Source organism: Rhipicephalus microplus, chromosome 5, assembly GCF_043290135.1.
Source record: "Rhipicephalus microplus isolate Deutch F79 chromosome 5, USDA_Rmic, whole genome shotgun sequence".
In the NCBI taxonomy this organism is placed as follows: domain Eukaryota; kingdom Metazoa; phylum Arthropoda; class Arachnida; order Ixodida; family Ixodidae; genus Rhipicephalus; species Rhipicephalus microplus.
Genome location: NC_134704.1, coordinates 26,880,705 through 26,896,563, shown reverse-complemented (window position 1 = coordinate 26,896,563; position 15,859 = coordinate 26,880,705). Strand labels below are relative to the sequence as shown.

The 15,859-nt window shown below is 47.5% G+C and overlaps 1 protein-coding gene across 2 annotated transcripts in view; it reads right to left on the bottom strand.

The window, feature by feature from the left end:
• Nucleotides 1-15,859, bottom strand: part of LOC142817695 (suppressor of lurcher protein 1-like) — a 238,064-nt gene that overhangs the window by 75,159 nt on the left and 147,046 nt on the right. For both annotated transcript variants that reach the window (XM_075895048.1, XM_075895047.1), the window contains one exon: nt 9,710-9,899. In XM_075895048.1, the coding sequence (XP_075751163.1) occupies nt 9,710-9,873 (164 nt within the window). In that variant the 5' untranslated portion in view covers nt 9,874-9,899. The remainder of the gene's footprint in view (nt 1-9,709; nt 9,900-15,859) is intronic.

Sequence of the window (15,859 nt, the reverse complement as noted above, 5' to 3'; positions counted from 1 at the left end):
AGAACAAGTGAACAAAAGAACAAGAACAAGCGCGAGGAATAAAATCTTAGTGAACTATCACTACCTGCATCTCTCTTTGTTATAACCTAATCAAAATAAAAATAAAAAATAAAAATAAAAAATAAAAATTCAAAATTTGCGCCAGTGAAACAGAAACAGGAAGTGCTCGCCACTTGCTCTAACCAACCACCAGGTGTGCTAGAGTCGATTGGGCCGCTGGGGTCTACCGTCACCCCCGGAAAACGGGTCTACGGGAGTGTCCCCTCTTCACCTTTTTTTATTTCTCTATGCCTCCGTCGCAAGGAGTGTGGAGCTTTAGAATAGCGCACCGTGGGCCCTTGCGGTGCGCTCGCTGCCACTGCGCGTGCGTCGTAACGCGAGTCGGCGTTCGCGTTCGCGGACCGCACGCAAAAATTGCGAAATTCCGTGCGGTGATGGCGGCCCGCATAGGGCCCGCAAGCGCTGGTTTCGAGGCTACGGTGTCGCTGCGATCGCGCGTTCCAGTTCGCAGCAGGGCAAACGCTACACTAAAACTCATATGGCGCCCGCAACGCCCGCAACGCTTGCAAGCGGTATTCTAAAACTCCCTAATGACACAGGCGACGTCGTAACGCTGAACTGTTGCGGCTGAAAGAACGGTAAAAACAGATGAGGCGGCTCGGCAAACTCTCAGCCCAACAGCCTTTATCGGCGCATGCAATCTTGGTGTCCTACCCTTGTAAGAGGAGAACGCTTTTACTACGGGAGTCGACGCAATAACTATATAAACAGAGAATATGGCGCTGGTACGGAGGTATGCGGTAGCTTTATGTTGGTGAGGTGCTCGTTACACCGGACGCCTCTCTAGGCGTTGCAGCGGTATACGCGGGGTGCAGAATAAACGCTTACTGGTGCCCCGACGTTTTCTCGGGTCGACGCCAGGCTCGTTCAACGCTAGCGGAATTTCACGAACAAGCGTTGCATTCCGGGACCTGGGAGACAACGACCGGAAGTTCTTTCAGCCAGCGGCAACGTGAAGGTTTACGGGGTCAGTATTAAATATGGCAACTATGGGAGAGGTGGCTACGCAAGGGGAATGAGAACCGCCCACTACATGTCGTCAAACGTCGGTGGTGATGAAAAAACAACAACAACAAAGTGTACAGTGATAGTCGGGAACGTACTCTTCCGCGATTTAAGTGGGATATATAGTTTTAAGCTAGTGCCGTAAGTGATAAAAAAACTCAATAGGGTCCTTACGTCCTCACCTAAGACGACACGAAGTCAAAAGGTATATTCTTTTTCTTCGTAGTTTATGTATCTATCCTCCCCCGGCCATTTTTGAGAACTTTCTTCAGTTGACGTGGTTTTGCAGGGCCTCTGTGATCGATGCTGTGATGCGACGACGTCCTCACTAATTGATGCATTTCAATTTATTTCATAATCACTACTATACAGTTAAACACAACAATTATAACCCCTAATGTTTTCCTTGACCTGATTGTCGGTTCGATTTTACGGTTCCGTATAATTTCCGCCAATAACACAAACGACTCAAAGAAGAACCATAAATACTACTAAATAATATTGCCGCCCAGCGCTGCATGTGTCCTATCTGCTGTAATTGCTTCTTATAACGAGTACCAACTATGCGCCGTGAATAAGTTGTTTTCAAGACACAATCGTAACGAGGGCTGCGCACAGAGGAGCTTGTTTCCGTAATGAAAGGATAATCACCCTGCGTCGTCCACACGTCGTCCTTAAAACCCCGTAAGCACGTGTCCGACACGTGATTAGGGAGCGCTGCTAGACGTGCATAGGAAAGCTGCAGCTGTGTCCGAAAAAAAAAAAAAAGAAATCGTTTCTCCCCGCTAGTCATAATTCACGCGCTCACGGGGGAGTCGTGGAGCGAGTTTTTTTTTGGCGCCGCATTCGGGATTCAAAGGAAATTGCCAGTGGCGAACGTGACCGGGCTTCGAAACGGCTTGTTTTCGGGGATGACTTAAAACACGCGCGGACGCTATAGGATGCGTGCCAACGGCGCTGCATGATTGGGTGATAGCGCGCCGGCGGCATTTCCCCTTGATTATCGGCCGAGGGATGAACGTGACGTTATTCGTATCAGCCAGCCCTTTGTTGATTACTCGTATTTTCGTTATTCGATTACGAAACGGCCTCGTTTGTTTGCTAACACATGCTGGCGAATCGCATACTGATTTTCGCATCGTGTCGTTGTGAATTATATACGATTCGTCCATGGCGCCAGACATGATCCATATCGACGCAGCGTTCTGCCTCGATAATGAACGAACGTTACAACTCTTTTTCATTTAGGGCAATAGAAGCTGCGCTAAGCATAACATTACAGAAAAGCACGAGAAGGCAACATCGGCTCAAACCACGGATAACTGGGCAATTTAGCTACGCCTAATGGATTTCGCGGGTGACATGAGCCACCGCGAGTTAAAAATCAGACCGTAAACATAAAACTGATTTTCAACAAAGCGAAATTCTCGCCAAGCTTGGGCTCATGACCTTTACTTCCTAGTGCCTCGTAGTCTTTAAATTTTGCGAACTGAAATCATAATCTTTTGTTAATAAAATTCATCTTCGAATTTGCTGACAAACAAGCGAATTCGTTAAACTTTGTGGCCCAATCTACGCGATGACCAGCAGTGACTGTCGGAGCTTGTTGTGTTACAGTTAAGAGATCAGGAAAGCTTTGCAGTCAACCATAAATTTGCATAAAGGCCTATTTCGGTAACGACATTACGAACACTGGTGCCCATATCTTGGAAACGTAACTTTAATAAAGCCTGATTCAGTTTACTGATAGGCAAGGTGTCGTGTCAGCAAAATGCAGTGAACAACACACGCGGAGATTGAATACGCCTTCATTTTTACTTGCTATCCAAACGTTTTGTTAGTACGCCCTGGCATTCCGCTGTATAGCAATTGGTCATGGGTTCTACTTTTATATCGCGAAAATGCCTACCGCTTCCTGACGTGGCTGATGTAGACGATTTAGACGGCCTTTAAGAAGTCTGAGAGAGTATTAACTTCACTATTGTATTAGGGATGGCTCAGTGGCTTAGACAGATAGTGGTCGGAATAATGAGGTAGACAGCTAAAGGAGGCAACATAACAGAAAGAACAGGTTAATTTTTGCTGTCTGGACAGCACCGCGCACGGTAGTCTACAACAAGGTGCTGATTCACTGAGCGCCCGCATCATGGGACAGCGTAGTGCATTGAGATATTGTCTAGTTCTCTATGTTTCTGTTTTGCTATCGCGATACAAGAGAAGGTGCTTGTAAATAGTGCGCGTAGTGGGTCATTCATTTAATCGCACGTTGATTGGATCACACTTGAAGCAATAGTAATGACTGGTTACTATTCGTCATTTATCGAATTCAGTCAAATCAGCGCCAGCTGAAACGTACAGTCGCGACCACATCTGTGTAGAGCGCTCAAGCAGCCGGTTTTCGCTCTGCGGGGCGAAATATTGAGGCAGTATCAGGTTCCGACGTGGTCAGCCTGACAACTAGGCCGCGCATGCTCTTGATACCCTGTTTCCTAAGAGCCCAAAACTGCCTCAAGGTTTCGGCCCGCAGAGCGAAAACCGGCTGCTCGAGTGCTCTACACAGGCGTGGCCACGGCTGCACAGTTCACTCAATGAACTCCAAATAATACTGGTTCACGGACACGCAGCTATAGTTAAAAGCGAACGAGACACCTCTGAGTGTATTTACCTTTTAAACGAAACAAGTTCAACTGGCAGTGCTGCATGTACATATTCAAATAATTTAATTTATTTACGTGCTAGAGAGCTACAATACGAATATGAGGGACACCGTTGTGGAAAACCCGGGGTTAATATGCGTCGCTAAGGTTTTCTGACGCGCACCACGGCCGAATACAATAGAGTTCTTACATTTCGCTCTCACAGATGTACGGCCACCTTTGTCGGGAACGATACACGCGTCCTAGAGCTTACACGGATACACATTAGTCCCGAAGCTAACACGGTGGATCTTTTTTCTGCAATGACAAACCAAATCAGATTTATCAGCTAAGCATTTGCAGGAGACCGAAGCAGGTTTTCATTGTCGCGATATCAATCAATCAATCAATCAATCAATCAATCAATCAATCAATCAATCAATCAATCAATCAATTTGAATTCACAATAAATAATATTGATGGGGTTACATCCCAAACGACGATATAATTATGATGGACGCCGTGGTGAAGCGCTCCAGAAATTTCAACCACCCGGAGTTCACTTGTACGTAAATTTCTGTACGCGGGCCACGAGAATTGCCGCTCACACTGAAAATGCAGCCGCCAAGGCCGGGTATTTGATTTCGGGACCTCCGGGTCAGCGGCCCGGTCCCATAACCAGTGGACCATCGTGGCGGGTAATCAATCAGGACTTATTCCCTATGTCCAGTTTCTCTGTTCAGCATGCAGAGCGTGAAGCAGAAACCGTAAACTCAAAACAGAAACTTGACCTAAGCAGACGAAGTTAGTTAACAGATCCAGACACAACAAGAAGTAGGTCAGCATCTCCGGCTGCAAGAACGAGTGGAGCCGAGGGGGTTCGTACGGCGAGCCGCCTTTCAAGCGTAACTGAAAAAAAGAACAGCTTGACCAGACACTCGCACTTTGAACGCGCGGAGTTACAGGTTTCTTCTGATTGTCTGACAGCGCAGCCGACTCGGACATAACGCACGGAGCTGTGCGACGCTTGCGCAAGCTGGCCTTGATTTGCACGCATCACCGCAACGAGCGGCCGCACGTTGGTCATCGCTGCGAATGCAGGAAACAAGCGGGCGCGGCTCAAGAGAAGCGCAAGTTTCTCTCTGCCACCGCGTCCCAGTTTCACCTGGTCGATCGATGCGGCTGGAACCTGGGTCAGCCGCCACCACTTCAAGGCCTTCGCCGGAAGAGGACGGCGTCCTTGTGGATGGTACTTCCGGCCGTAAGGGTAATAACAACGTCGGCAAGGTTCGCGACCTCTAGGCCCTCGTAACGTTTAACGGAGCCGGAGGCAGCCAAAAGCAAAGCAAACGCGAGTGTGTTAACAGGACGACATGGAAGCTGCGCCGAAATTGTACGTGACACGCTTCTTATTTGTTGCGTCACATTTACAGTCGCGCACGTGTTGGAACAGTGCATAAGTACTGCGCGAACGTGTAAGTTTTCTACATACATACATACATACATACATACATACATACATACATACATACATACATACATACATACATACATACATACATACATACATACATACATACATACATACATACATACATACATACATACATACATACATACATACATACATACATACATACATACATACATACATACATACATACATACATACATACATACATACATACATACATACATACATACATACATACATACATACATACATACATACATACATACATACATACATACATACATACATACATACATACATACATACATACATACATACATACATACATACATACATACATACATACATACATACATACATACATACATACATACTTGCCCCGCCGCGGTGGTCTAGTGGCTAAGGTACTCGGCTGCTGACCCGCAGGTCGCGGGATTGAATACCGGCTGCGCCGGCTGCATTTCCGATGAAGGTGAAAATGTTGTAGGCCCGTGTGCTCGAATTTGGGTGCATGTTAAAGAACCCCAGGTGGTCCGAATTTCCGGAGCCCTCCACTACGCCGTCTCTCACAAACATATAGTGGTTTTTGGACTTTAAACCCCACATATTAATCAATTAATAAAAATTAAAACTGACCCTTCACCACATTAAAATGCTGAAGAACACAAGGTGATCAATGCATAGGTACATAGGATTGATATAAGATACATACAATCAAGTGAAACAACCATAAGAAACACCCCTTCGGTGTTACCATACAAAAAACAAACAAATAAGCTGAACACATCTTTGTCTTGTAGACAGAGTATCGAATTAAGGCTAGATTGATGTGGCTTAAAAGTCGACGCGTGATTATTGACTTTGAGTTCGCTGAGCACCAATGACGGAGGTCACGCCTGCGGTTTACTACCTTGGGACCTCCTCCTGCATACTTACTCACAATGTACACTTCTGACGCTAATAAAAAACATTGATTGATTGATTGATTGATTGATTGATTGACAAGATGAAGGGTAGTCGAAATAGCTCAACAAACCTTTTCAAAAGCGGAAATCAAATACAAAATGATGTATAGAAAACAAGTGTTCAACATGGTGAATAAAAGACAGGAAACCGGGATGCCTGAAGACCAACTGCACTGAAGATAAAAAGAAATAAAGAAAGTCGCTATGAAAGAATCTACGCCTCTTTGCCTGTCGTACGCCTATTTAATTTGACAAGCTGCTACATGTCTAAGTTAAATAAAAGTGCTCGTGGAACGAAACGAAACAGATGAAGCGGGAGCGAAGCATGTCTCTGTGTTCTGGCTTCATGTCCCACGCGCTGTTATTCGATTTGGCTTCTGCTGCACTTAAGTCTTGACTACACAAAACCGAAAGATAAACACAGTATTCTATGTACGGCTTTTTGTGCTATTATTGTACACCATAAATCAGCTTAATTTATTCAGACTACTGCGGCTGTAGCAGCCCCCGCACCCTTATAAGTTGTACCTGTGCATATTAATAGCAGTCTGCCATGCCATTAATTCTGAGAAACCGTCTCCTCCAGGCTAGTACCGTATAGCATTCTGACCACATACACCAGAAATGCAACAAGAGAGCGTTTGCCAACGTTAATGCACAAATTAGGTACCTTATTTGCAAGGGTATTCAGCTAACAATAAATGCTGCGTCTTTATATCCCAAAACCATCATATGATTATGAGAGATGCCGTAGTTGGGATATCACGAAATTTCGACCACCTGGATTTCTTGTAGGGCGTGCACCTAAATCTAAGCGCACGTTTGTTCTTCGCAGTTCGAACCCACTAAAATTCGGTCGTTGTGGCTTGGAATTGAACCTCAGCCCTCGAGATTAGCAGCACGACACCTTACGTGCTAAGCTACCTTAGCGGGAGGCCTTTTCACACCAGACCTTGACTGTCATAGTGCGCAGTTATATTTGGCTTATTTTTGGGCACTTTCAGTATACTTGCTTCTTAGATAACGGTGTTCGCAGGTGGGAGGGGGGTGAGAAAGTTACGATAGTTTTCAGCTATGTAATTTTAATAAACAAATTAGGTACACTCCTAAAGTGTCAAAAAATGCCGTTGACAAAACTTTTTTAATCACAAGTTTTTGTAAAGCTGGCTCTGCCGCTAAACGACAATAATTACAGAAGTGCACGCTTTACAGGACGCACATTGGCTCGCTTACAGTATCCGTTAAAGACGTCGTCACTTGTGCCCACCCACTTCATTTTCCTGTCTTGTTAGGGGGAAGAGAAAAAAAAAAAGACGCGTCTCCTTTCTCCTCCAAGCGCTTCCAGTCACGTGCCTACTCCCGAAACGAGAGGTGGTACACGCACACTTTCTTACGGCTTGCGCTTCGTGTCTACTTCCCACCTTTAACCACCTCGAGTTCATGGTATATACAAGTTCAATGTATTCACGTCAATGCGGCGCAACGCTCGCTAAATCTTTCTAAAACCAAGGAGGTTACACCAAGCGAGTATAACGTAGCAAACCTTTGTTGTCAGATAGTGCTCAACGTACATGCCATTGGCCGTGCTATTGGGGAATGAGAGACAGGAGAATTCGGCTTTTAGTTAATGCGCACGCTGCGAATTTTTATTGTTCAACAACACACAGGAGACATCTCCCACCGGCGTCACCTTGCAGGTCAAAGAGTAAGACATGTTACGTACTAAGACGAGGGGCGAACGGGTACCGCTTTAAGGAGCTTCGCCCCTAAAACGTCATTTCTCCGTGGGCGGCTAAAGGCTCTCCGAAACCAGCGCATTGTTCAACTCGAACGGAGAGCGCCATAATCAGCGGCATACGCCACAACGCTGGAACGAAGCTGCTTCATCAATGTCGTTTGAAACAATCTCCTGAAAGCTTGACTTTAACCTATCCTCCCAGAGAGCACAGCATTCTGGAGATCGGTCACGGCAGAGCAGGAAAAAAGTGTCTAGATAAAAGAAAAAGAGTCAAAGAAAACAAACGACCGAAAATCAAGAACGCTTCCGAAGAACCATACTGCAGCCGAACGCCCTGCGTTCGGAACGGGTACACCGGAAGATCCTTTAAAGCCCGAAGGCTTTCAGCTCGATTATATGCGACGCGAGCGACGTGGTGGGCCTATGGGGTCGCTCAATGATGCAATATATCTGGCCTTTTTTTTTTCTCGCTCTGCTTTCTTTTACTGGCGTCCACTTTGAGCTCTAGAGAGAGTGGCCTTCGAGAGTAACCGGCCTCAATTTGTTATCGAAAGAGCGAGCGATAAAAGATAGTCGCCACACACGGCCCACGTGAAAACTATGCGAACGAAGAAGATAAGAAAAACGGCCAAGTTTGTTAACATGAGTGCGCTAGAGGATGAATAATTGCGTCTTCTCAAGAAACAGAAAACAGGCGACAGCCAAGTCCGGCCGTCGCTTCGCGGCAGGCGTCTTTTCTTTTAACGCGGGTACGATGAAAAAGCACCCTGACGGGTCTTGTGTCCCCTACATCGCCTTGAATTTTTTGTCAGCCCCCTCTGTGTCACCAGTGTGCGGTAGAAAAGTGCGGTGATTTAAATGAAAGAGGAATGGATGTCGGTGACAAATAGTTTCGGCGTGTACGCATGAAAGAAGGAGGTAGGGAAGCGTGTCGCGTTCTTGCTGAGTGACGTAGACATTCGTGGACAGGTCCCGAGCGCACGTTGCTGCCGCTTTTTTGTATCTAGTTTATAATAAACTAATGCCAAAAAAAAACACTGTGCGTGCCGAACGACATGTAAATGATGGCGATTGCTGTCATGAGCATTTTTCTTGTACAAGCGGGCGTATACGGAAGTTGAAAGCTTGCGACGTTTTTAGTGAAACGGACATTTTTCTCCTTGTGATGAAAGATATAAAAGTGATAACGAGAATGGGCGAGTGCCTTTTGAAATTTAATGTATAGTGCTGCAAACGAGTTTGGTTAAAGAATTAAAAAATCCAGTCTCAATCGCGTATAGTAGTCTCGATGGTGTAATAAATAGAGGTTGCTACGACATGTTTAAGTCATAACAGGTTCACAAGAACTGGAGAATATAAAAGTACACAAGTAATACACCACAAGTGCAGACGTACGCCACTTTCATTTCTAAGCACATTCAGGGAACCCAGAATGATGTCCTTTTTATTTATTGATATGTTCTTCTCCTCATCTCTAATAACCGCCTACAAATTTATTTGCTAGTCAACCACACTATAGTCCAGAAATTTCTGTCTTTCCTTGTTGAAGTCACGTACACGTGAATCAGGCGCAGTGTAAGATATATCGCCATTTTTAGCCATTTTCACGCTATTCTTGTTTGAAGATTACGCGAAAACTGCTGTAGTGGCAGACGAAAAACCGTGATAAAGTGAGCATATTCTGCATTAGCACATTGAAAAGGCAGAAAACCTCGAAGCCTTTAAGACACTTGAATCGGAAGAAGCCATGAACTTTTAGCGCAGCGAACAGCCTGGCCACTTCGATCTGCGGGATCTGTCGAGCAGAGGATAGAATAAAGTGCTGACTCACTCCTTGATGCCCTCGTGAGGCATGTAAAGGTCAAAGTCGGTGAACTTGATCTGGACGCGCTCCTTGCCTTCCCCCTGGAAGTGGTAGTTGCAGCGCGTGCTTGGCGGGTACGGGTTCGGGTAGTTTGGGCTCGTGATGGTGCCGTTCTTGGAGCTGTTGCTCATGATCACCTGGTCACAGCTGCCGTTGCCTGCGCAAGGAGAAGAAAAGAAAAAAAAAAGATGTGTATTATAAACGCAAGTACAAGAGTTTCGCTTCGCTTCATGACTTAAATGTAGGAATAAAACGGCTGCATTGAGAAAGTTACGGAGGCTCTCCTGCATCTACCCAAACAAGTAAATAGTTCTCGGGAAGACGGAGGCTCAAGAAGATAAAAAATTATCCATCCTTGGGTTTGAGCTAATAGCACCTCTGTTCGGTTATTTTTCATAAATGACACACAACTCAACACAGTAATCACAACATCAGAAGCACTAAAATAATTACTGCAACGGCCGCTAATGAGGGAAGTGTTGAAGTAGAAATCTGCTACCTAACATGTTAAAAGTGGCCCCAGAAAACACATTTTAACATTTCCCTCATCTACGGCTACAATACGACTGAATATTCAAGTGTTTTTATCACTTTTACACTTACTATAAAATTCGGTTTTCATTCTATCGCGGCAGTGTATCGCGCACACCAACCACGGCTTGCAGACACAAAGACGCTTTGACTAATTAAAGTCACTTCATTAATTAAGCACGTATAGCTTTTGTCCTTCTATTATCGGGTTTCTTTGCCATGGTGTCGAAATCATGGTCTTCCTTTTTACGCACCGAAATTCACATTAGCCTACGCTCGCGCATATGAAATATTTGAAATACGGCACGCTCATTCGACTTGGACTGCATTCATCGACAGCTCATCGCCTTATTATGCACGAGAACTGCTCCCGAATTCGTATTCGCATTCTTTTCTGCTTCGTTCGGGTCGCAATGAATAATAAGCAGAGTGGCAATTTCTCATTGTTTCGTCTCTAGACCATCTCGACACAAAGCACAATTGTATGCCGAGAGATTGCGAGGCGGTCTCAGGCTCTGCGGAAAATAACCAAGAACCAGAAGACGGGGTCATGTTGCGAAGTATAGCTACGCAGTGCGCACTCGCTCACCAGCCAATGGGAGACGCAGGAGTAGTAGTAAACAACTTTATTAAGGCAGCTGACGGTTTCCTAAGTGGCGAGGGCTGTCAGGCCATGCCTGGTCGCCACCTCGTCAGCGCGTTTGATGGCCCGGAGCTGGGTGTCCAGGCTTGTGGTCGTGAGGATTCTCTCCCAGGCCTCACTTGAAGGTGACTGTCCTAGGAGGTTTGGTGGGGGAGGGTCCTTGCTGCATCCCCAGATGATGTGATCCAAGGTTGCGGTCTGGGTCTTGCAAAGGGTGCACGTAGATGTGAATAAGGCAGGGTATATGTGCCTGTATATGTACGGGGAAGGAATGAGTTCGTTTGAAGCCGCCGCCAAGTGATTTGTTGAGCTTTGTTTAGTTCCGGGTGTGGGGGTGGTCTGGTTTGCCTTGATAGCTTGTAGTACTGTGTGATGTCGTGAAAGGTGATGAGTGCTTCAGTTGCTTCGATATCGTGGTCCGAAGTCTGGCCCACCGCTCGGCATACGAGTCCTCGAGCTTGTCTGTGGGCGGCTTCGTTGCCCGGGTTTCCTGCGTGCGCTGGGACCCAGATGAGTTGGATTAAACGAGGATCGTCATCGTCGGTGCTGCTGGCAGTAGTGTCGCCTGAGGCGTTGCGTGCCGCTCGGGGCAGAGGACGGAGGATGCGCGCCGTGGTTGGGGAAACAGTGCCCCGGGCAAATCGGATGATAGCAGATTTGGAGTCACTGATAATTGTTTCAAAACCGGCCATTGCGGCGAGTGCTATGGCAGCTTCTTCGGCCTCGGTTGGGTCTTGTGTGCGTATGGAGCCGGCGCACCTCGTGGTAGGCTCTATATCGACTGGGGTACGTTTCGACGAGACGTTGATTGCAAAGGCTTGTTTGGGGGTTGGGTAGCTTGCCGCGTCGACGTGAGCCACTTTTGTGTTCGTACCATAGGTATTGTGAAGGTTTCTGGCGCGGGCTGATCGTCTACCGTCATGAATGCCGGCCAGCATGTTTTTCGGCAGCGGCTGCACAATGAAGCGCTGTCTGAGGAGAGGCGGTAGCGAGATCAAGTCTTGTCCGCTTGGTGACGAGGGAATTCCGATTCGTTGAAGTATCCATCTTCCGGTTTTACTACCACGCAATCGTTCAATTTGTGCAGTTCGGTGAGCCTCGATAAGTTCATCTATTGTATTGTGAATTCCAAGGCTGAGGAGGTGCATGGTCGATGTGGTGCGGGAGAGGCCCAAAGCGATCTTGTGGACTGTGCGAATAAGTCTGTCTACTTTTTCTTTTTCAGCCTGGAGGAGTCGTAGGTACGGTAAGGCATAAGTTATTCTTGTGGTTACGAAGGCGTTTAACAGCTGGAGAAGTTCCTTTTCTTTCATGCCGTGTTTCCGCGCGGAGATTCTTCCTAACAGACGGGCAGTCTGAGTGACGGTGACCGCAAGCCTCTCTAGTGCGACGGTATTGCCCCTGCCGGCTTGTACGTGAAGGCCGAGTACCCGCATGTGCTGCACTATCGGTATTTCGGATCCGGCCATTCTGAGAGTGATGGTTGGTAGTGGCGGGTGTTTAACCTTACGGTAGTCAGGAGGACGAAGAAGGAGGAGTTCAGATTTCTCCACTGAGCATTCGAGACCTGCACACGCGACGTATCCGGCCACTGTGTCCACAGCACGTTGCAGTGCCTCCTCGATCTGTCCGTCGGAGCCAGTAGTGGTCCATACCGTCACGTCGTCCGCGTATAGGGTGTGTCGGATATTGGGTATGCAGTCTAGTAACTGTGGGAGTTGGCTCATTACAAGGTTGAAGAGGAAAGGTGAAAGAACAGCTCCCTGTGGCGTGCCTTTGTTGGATAGGGCAAGTCTCTTCGTGGCGTTGCTGTCAATCAGGGAAAGTTCCACAGTACGGCCTTGGAGGAAAGAGCACACGTAGTTGTAAATACGTTCCCCAGGGTTTGTTGAAGCCAAGTGCTGGGCTATCGCTTCATGTGTTACGTTATCGAACGCCTTGCGTAGGTCTATGCCTAGCATTGCTCGCGTGCCCGCACGTACGGGGTCTTTCAACAAATCGTGGTAGATTTGTACGAGGGCGTCTTGAGTAGATAAGTGGGCGCGAAAACCGAGCATGGTTGGAGGGAAAAGGTCTTGCTCTTCTGCAAGTGTTTCTAGCCGAGCCAAGACCACGTGCTCAAATAGTTTGCCAAGGCATGAAGTTAACGAGATGGGGCGAAGATTTGATAAGTCTGCCTTTTTTCCGGGCTTTGGTATAAACACTATTTTCGCGTGCTTCCATTCTTCTGGTATATTTCCGGCATGCCAGCAGTCATTGAAATATTCAGTAAGGGCAGTTACTGACCTTGCGTCTAGGTTGCGGATTGTTTTGTTCGAGACGCCGTCTGGACCTGGTGCCGAAGTTGTGCGAAGCTTTAGAATGGCTGCATACACTTCGGCTTCTGTGATGTCGGCATCAAGAGTTGGATTTGGTTTACCTTCATAGGGTGGTAGCGGTGTCGCTGGTTGATGGGCTTGGTTGATGTATTTGTCCGCCAGTTCAATTAGTAGATCTTCGTCTGATCCGGGGTGTTGGTGGACAAGTCGCTTAAGTCTGTGCCGTGCGGCTGTTTTCGAGTCGTCGGGATCCAGTAAGTGGCGTAACAGGTGCCACGTCTTCTTGTTGCCTAGCTGTCCGTTGAGTCCGCTGCACAGCTGGCCCCATTGTTGGCGGGCGAGGTAGGTACTGTGTCGCTCAATTTCTTCAGAGAGGGCCTGTATGCGGCGACGCAATTTCTTATTGTAGCGCTGCTTCTGCCATCTGCGCAGCAGGCTGGCGTGTGCGTCCCACATGTGGAGAAGACGAGAGTCTGTGGCAGGTGTTTCCTCTGCTGCTTTACTTTCGCGCGTTGTGCGTCGCACGTGGTCGTTTAGGGAGGCTGTCCATTCCTTGAGGTTTGTTATGCGTTCTGGGGCTTCACTTTCACGGATGTCTCTAAATTTTGGCCACTCCGTGATTTGAGCGAGGGCGTTGTGTACTCTCTTGCCAGCGGACGTCTGTACCTGGATGGCAATGATGTAGTGGTCACTACCAGCGAGTTGACAGGTGTTCTCCCATCTGGCCTGCGCAATATTCTTGCAGTATGTGAGATCGGGTGACGTGTCCCTACACACGCTGTTTCCTATGCGGGTTGGTGACTGCTGCAGGTCATTTAGTAGAGTGAGCCGGAGGTCCTGACCGAGTTGCCATAGCTTCTTGCCTCGTTTGTTCGCCTGCAGGTAGCCCCAGTCAGGGTGCCTGGCGTTGAAATCGCCCAGTATAAGCAGTTGTGCGCCTCGAGAAAGCGATGTGGTTTTCTGGAAGAGCAGGTTGAAGTCGTCGGCGCGTGCCCGGGGTGCGCAATATACGTTGAGGATGAAGACTGATTGGTGTGAGCGTTTTCGCGGAAGAATTTCAACGACCGTGTGTGGAATGTCCGAGAATTCTAAGTCGTGTTGTTTCGCCGTGAGGCTCTTGTGGACGAGCGTGCCTGTACTTGGGGCTTCTTGGTTGTGCGAGTCGGTGAATTGTTGGAAAGCGATGTAACCAGGGAGTGAGACAGAAGCCATTGTTTCTTGTAGTGCGATGACGTCTGGAGGCGTTTGGCAATTGGGCAGTTGTGTTTCTTGTACGAGTAGCTGCAGGTGGGCTTTCTTTTTACGAAAGCCCCTGCAGTTCCACTGCCATATAGTCAAGTGGGTGCTGGCCATGATGCAGCAGCTGGAGCATTACTTGAGGCCGTCGTGGGTTCGCTGTGCTGGGTGGAAGAGTGAGAGGTCACTCGGTTGCGTGTGATAGCTGGTGCTCTGGCCATGCTTTGCTTGATTACTGCAAAACTGGTGTCTGTGGCAGTTCTGAGTGCTTCTAATCCGGCTACGGTGTTGTTTACGGTGGCTTCCATGTTTGAGAACCGTGTCTCTATGTTCGTTAGGCGTGAGTCTACGGTTGCGAAGGCTTCTGTTACGGCGGCACGAACGGCGTTGACGACCGTGGTTTGGACTGTCGTGCGGAGGGCTTCAGCAACGGATGCGTTGACCATTTCAATGGTCGCAGGACGCAGGAGAGGCGGCTCAACTTTCAATGGATGTATCATGAGGGACGTCGCGAGCGGGAAACCCGATTCATGCGTCTAGGCGCGATTCAATCAAAGAAACAAGCGATGCCAGGATTACTTCTGCGCCACACAAATATGTCTCTCAGCGACAGTGACGCGGGGACGTGGGGGTGGGAGGGGGGTGGAGGAAACGTGAGCACAGGCATCCTGCGGGGGATATTACGACTAAAGACACTCACAGAAAAAGCACGCAGCCTAGCACACCGACATGACGCCTTGACAATAAATAAGGCTTTTGCACCATGATAGGAATCACAGCGGTTGTGCTCGATACGTCACCATATTACTTCAAGACAGAATATACTTGAGCCAATAGATTTTTAGCGACTATAGTGATTTCTCCGTAAGATGATGATATTCGAGCAGATGTTGCGAAGTTCGTCGAAACGAACTTAACCTGCAAGAAATAGTTCTGACACGTCTCAACAATGTCAGTGTTGGAGAGGAACATGCTGAGGAAGATGAAAAAGGCACTTTTCTGATCTAAGTTTACTCTTCTAAGATGCATCACATCAATTTCCTGCGTAATATAAGAAAATCAACAACTTTTGTTTGTCATATATATGCCGTTAGTCGACGAGGTAGACGCAGATGCGCTAGTAGCTGCCCTCACCAGCCACACAATTCTCGCTCAGTTTCTAGGTTTGCCTCGATACACGCGTCTTCTTCCTACACCTTTTCCCCATGCGCCCGCTCACACAACTCTTTCTTGAATCAATAAAGTCGTTTACTACATACCTACATTACTATTGAAGGTTGTGATCAGATAACTGTCTCACACTGTATACCCACCCGAATTCGAATCATCCTAACGCGCAGTTCAGTGCAAATCAACGTTAGACTAATTGGATGTTCAGAAACAACCAGT